Source organism: Eucalyptus grandis, chromosome 8 (genome assembly GCF_016545825.1).
Source record: "Eucalyptus grandis isolate ANBG69807.140 chromosome 8, ASM1654582v1, whole genome shotgun sequence".
NCBI lineage: Eukaryota > Viridiplantae > Streptophyta > Magnoliopsida > Myrtales > Myrtaceae > Eucalyptus > Eucalyptus grandis.
Window position 1 is genome coordinate 70,341,089 of NC_052619.1, and position 5,571 is coordinate 70,346,659.

At 46.2% G+C, this 5,571-nt stretch overlaps 1 protein-coding gene across 1 annotated transcript; it reads right to left on the reverse strand.

Annotated features, from left to right (window-relative positions):
• Window positions 1-2,485: 2,485 nt before the first annotated feature.
• On the reverse strand, window positions 2,486-5,226 carry LOC104415866 (G-type lectin S-receptor-like serine/threonine-protein kinase LECRK1). Its single transcript, XM_010027249.3, has one exon. It carries the CDS (start codon window positions 5,055-5,057, stop codon window positions 2,718-2,720), a length of 2,340 nt encoding a protein of 779 aa, XP_010025551.3. The 5' UTR covers window positions 5,058-5,226; the 3' UTR covers window positions 2,486-2,717.
• Between the last annotated feature and the right edge of the window lie 345 nt (window positions 5,227-5,571).

Consider the following 5,571-nt stretch of genomic DNA (forward strand, 5'->3'; position numbering starts at 1 on the left):
GGCGGGCAGTTCGATGCAAGCCGTCCGGCAGAGGTAGGTAGTCTGGCGAGGGTTGCGCGACGCTCCGGAGGATCGTAGGCGACCGGATCTAAGGTCACAATCCATCTGGTTGCAGATCTAGTCGTCACTTGAGCCTCCGGCACCAGATTTGGTCACGACTAGACCTGCGACTAGATGGCTCGAGTGGCCTCGGCGACCTCCGTGCGGAAGTCGAGGTGCGGTAGGCGACAATCGTTGGCGAATATCTGCGACCAGATGGCTCGTTGAGGGTTGCGCGACCCAGATCGGCGAGGATCTGGGTCGCGGCGACTCAAATCTAAGCTGCTGCGGCTCGCCGAGGGTCGGGCGACCCAGATCGCGAGGTAAAGGTCGCGGCGACTCAGATTTGAGGTCGCCGCCTAGATCTGAGCCTCGGCATCCTAGATCTGGGCCACCGTGACTCGCCGGGGCGGCCCCTCGCCGTGGTCGTTGAGTCACCGCGACTCACGAAGGGTGACGGCGAGCTCTGCGACTCACGAAGGTCGCCCGACTCTCTGACGACGATCGCCTAGGTTGTCGCAACCACGCCGGCGTCCCTCTACCAGTCACCGACCGCTCGCAGTCAGGTAGAACGCCCGGAGAAGATGAACAGTTGATGCAACCCACATTGAAGACCGGCTCTCTCGACCAAGAAGATCGGCTCGCATTAAAGCTTGACGAAACCGAGAAGCCATAACGACATCTTGAGTCCATCCCGGAAGCTTGAAAGACACCTTGGAAGCTCGCGTGACGCTTTTACTAGTTTATAGTTTCCATGCCCTTTACTATATCTCCTATTTTCAATGCTCCGTTTTTATTTCTCCTAGTTTTCAACACTTTGTCTTTATTTCTCCTAGTTTCAACGTTCTGTTTTTATTTCTTTGATGATATAAGCCAATCCCTTGTAGAAGACAGACAACTTTTGATGAATTTTGATAAATGAAAAGCTTTGCTTGAAGCAAGCATCATGAACCTTGTAGAGTTCATATCCTTGAAAACCTAGAAGAGTTTTCACTCCGTCCTTGAAGAGTCGGAGCTTTCGAAATCTGCATCCTTGAAGAGTTGCAGTCATCGATCTAGAAGAATTGGTGCCCCCCCTCAACTTCCTTGGAGGCCTAGAAGAGCAACCAGCGAAGTTCCTATCTTTTCCTGTTCTGTTCGTTACTTCCAACCCAATTTCGACTATCCTACAGTGCTTATTTCAGAAAACCCAAGAAAAAAAGAGAAATTGTAGATCCAGAAGTCTTTGTTCATTTGGCTTTGGAATCAGGTTGATCCGACCTGTATCGACAAAGATACAACTGTTCTCCTGAGCTTGCGCAGTGCTGAAATTACTGTTCGTCCCGTTTCTTGTGCGCGAGTCACTCTCCCGATCCTATTGTTTGAGAAAGCCTCCCCTAGGCTTGCATCAACAGTGCTCCTACAAGGGCAAAAAACGGGAAAACAAAAAATTAGTGAGGATGATTTCGAGAAAAAAAAAAATAATGAACAATACATGGGCATGCCGAGAATGCTGAGAGCCCAAGGGAGGTCCTCACCTGCCTTGGGCTTTCAGCTTACAAAATGCCAGCTTTGCCAACAAGGGGCTTCCAAAGTTTTTCCCAAACACTCTTATTTTGGCCCAAGGGGCTTTTGATGCCTAAAGCCCATTCGAAAGCTTCTCCCAAACGCACCCTAAAATCTAAAACCAAATTGATTCTCACATATCCAAATCTCAGGTTCTCGATTTTATCCTGAATTTATGCTCACCCCTAATGTATATGACTTTGATGCACAACCAGCAAAAGGAGAGAGAACCAGAACTAAAAATTAGATCAACTAGAGAAGAAAATAGAGAAACTGAGAGAGAGAGAGAGAGAGAGAGAGAGAGAGAGAGAGAGAGAGAGAGAGAGAGAGAGAGGTAGCTGGGGGAGTGAGAAGAGAGTGGTGCTGTATACCATATAAACTTCAACTATACTATAAGTTTTTTCATGTTGGGATAGTATAGTTTCATGTGTAAATCTGACCATACTTAAAGGAAAGCGCGCCCCCATTAACAACCGAAAGGAATGAGAAGTTCACTTTCTTGTGTCAATGTTGAGTTTGCTTCTCAGCGCACTTATCACGCTAGAGACGTCTGATATCCTCCTTAAGTATACAAAAAGATTACTGATTTAAAGCTCAGATTCTTGACACATAAAATAGGTGTGAATCCTGTTTAGGAGGGCAAAAAAGAGATTATGGCAAAAATTTTGGCGTCTCTGAATAATTCTGAATCTGCATAAGCCGGTTTTAGGCTGAAAGATCGGGAAGTTCCGTCAACCTTTCGCATGAGTCAGCCAATTAGTAAGAACAGCATCCAATATTTACATGGGCAATGGTCCATAGGCAAAATAGTGCTGTTTCCTCTCCCTCAAAACGCATCCTTAAATTCATGGTTAGCTAACAGGACTCGTACTGATAAACTATATCTGCAACCTTGGAAAAGTTAAGAATTGTTGAGATAAACTCAAGGTTGTTTTACTTCCTGTAAGAACGAAGAATTGCATAGGACAGAACAGGGAACTTATTTCTGTTGAAATGACAGACAGACAATACACTTTGCACGGATAAACCTAAAAACATGTTCTCTGCTCTGGAAATACCTATAGTAGACCAGCTCAATTTTACTCTAAATCGAGCAGGTTTTGGTGGCGATAATTACAATTGCGAAGATTGATTCAGATAACACTGAGGAAGGAAGTAAGACAAGGAGGGATTGGAACGTCGACCGTGCCTTCAAGCATCAGCAGCACCTTTCTCATCGAAGGACGGAGAGCTGGCTCTTCTTGGATACACAAAAGTGCAACTTTAACCATCCTCTCCAATTGTTTTTGGTCAATAGTTTGATAATGCACTATTTTATCCAGCTCGCCGGCCTGGAAGCAGTGGTAAACCCAATCCTCGAGAACAGCTTCCTCCTCAGGAAGGCTCGAATCCACACACCTTCGGCCACAGATGATCTCTAACAGCACAACACCGAAGCTGTAAGTGTCCGCTTTCACCGTCACTGGCAGTTGCTTGTGCCACTCCGGCGCAACATACCCTCTTGTACCCCTTATCATTGTTGTGGTATTGCTCTGATCTGGCTTCAGCAGTTTCGACAGCCCAAAATCAGCGATCTTTGCTTGCATGTTGTCATCTATCAATATGTTCTGAGGCTTTATGTCACAATGAATGATCTGCGTCTCGCACTCTTCATGTAGATAAAGAAGCCCTCTGGCAACATTCTGAGCTATTCGCATTTTCACATCCCAACTGGCTTGGTGTTCGGCTTTAAAGAGTACATCGGCAAGTGACCCATTGCTCATGTACTCATACACCAAGAGCCTATTCTCTCCATCGTGACAATAACCTAGCAGTCGGACCAAATTCCGGTGATGAGTCTTTCCAATAGTTTTCACCTCAGCTAGGAACTCCCTTTCCCCATCGGATGAGATCTCTTTTAGCTTCTTAACAGCTACGGCTTTGCTGCTGTGCTCATTCTTCATCAGCGTGCCTTTGTAGACTGTTCCGAATGCTCCCCTGCCAATCTCTTCCGAAAAATTTCCGGTCACTTTCTTCAGGTCTTCAAAAGTATACGATGTAGGAGCAACATCTTCAATTGTTGTGAGAAATCCCTCCTTTGGAGACCTTTCGTAAACCCAGAAACGATTCCTGTGAACAATAATTACAGACACCGCCAACATCACTATTGCAAAAGCAATCAATGATCCAACTGCAATCAGAATGTCTCTCCGAGTATGCTTTTGCTCAGAGCCATTTCTTCCGCCGTCTTGAGGTCCAGCATGACCTACCTTGACATAAAGTTGTGAGTTCCCGTCAGAGTCTCTCCCACCGAATGTTAGAGGAAGGTTCTGCTTGTTGCAGGATTGACTGGCGTTGTATGTAACAGCCTCGCAATTGCAATCCTGCCGACACTCTTCTAGACATCCGTCCCTGGTCAACGATGTAAGAGCGGAATACGTGGCATCCTTCCATATGGTGCGAACAAGTTGCATGTCGTAGCTGGCCGCGGCGTTCTTGCAGCTTTCTGCGGTGATGGTGCTATTACACCCTGCAGCCCCGTTGCCGTCCTCAACAGGTACGAATCCAGGAAGACACTGGCACGCATAATCCTGACCATTATTCACACAAAACCCATTAAGCCCGCATAGGCCTATGGGGCTGCATATGTCGATTGGTTCATGCCATTTGACGAACAAATCGTCATTCCGGGTTATGTTGTATGAGTATAGCCGGAAAATCCCATCTGGGTCAATCCTGGCAAGATAGATCATATCTTCTTTAGGAAGTCCTTGGCTGGTGAAATTCGCAAGGTATATGCCTGGGGGTTTCAACAGGTAGAGAAACCCATCATTCTCAAGATGAAGCGTCACATCCTGACCATTATTAGGCGTCCCGGAATCCCAGTAACCGTATTCGGGAGTAAATGGTTTGCCGTTGGGATATAAGGCAAGCACTCCATCTAACTGCATGATGGCAAGAAAGAGACCCGTAGATGGATCAGTGACCGAAGCACTTGAATGCAACTCTCGTTGCAGCTCTTGTTTTGCCGGTAGACGTTGACCGCCTAAGATGGTATCTGTCGGTGTGTCGAAGCTCTGCCATATTACTTCCTGGTTAGAGTTGTATAGAACGAAGTTCCCTGAATCGAGCATTGTGGCCGAAGCAGTCGTACCACTAGGAGTGGCAACATAGGTCTCCGGTGCTTGTGCTGATGACAAAACGATTTTGCCACTTCCATCGAAACGCAGAGTGGAATTGCTCGGAAGCGGAGGGTCATCTCTGTTGCAAGTCCAAACCACGGTTTTATTTGGAGTCCCTGGCAGGTAGATTCCCACGTAATAACCGTTGCCTCTCTGGTAGAATCCAAACGCAAAGACACCGGAAGGCGAGAGCCATGAGGATTTGGAGGTGGGAGTGAGAGTATCGGTGAGGCTGATGTTTTTCTGTCCTTGGGAATTTGCTAGTATGAACAGGAATGCCAATGGGAGGAGACAGAAAATTCGAGCAGCCATAACAGGAGGGGGGGAGGGAGAGAGAGAGTGGCTGTGCTGTGAAATGGAGGTTCTGTCTACACGGGCTTGTGGTGTGAAGGCTCATATCGTGGGTGTGCTTTATGCAGCTCAGCATCCAAATGCAAATATGCAGTTCCTCTTTTTCTATCCTCGTGGCCATGTGTCTTAAGATTGACTAAAAAAACTTGACGAAGTGATGCGAACTCTTAAGGGATGCCTGAACACGATCCCTCTGTTTAAATGTCATTTCATGCTTTGTCATTTGAGGATTTGGACCAATGAGAAAAATTGTTCAATCTCGTTTTTGTTAAAAATAGTAAAATTGGTTTTGTGTTTTGATTAGCTTATTTGTCTTTTAATTTTTTTTTGGCTATGTGTAAGCAAGAGTTAGTTGGTTTGTCAACCGTCAAAGAAACGTGTGCTACAACCCCACGTCTCTCTAAGCCGCCGGAGAAGAAAAATCATGAAGAAAGTACAAGTATCTTGGGCACAACAATAAAATATTATTATACTT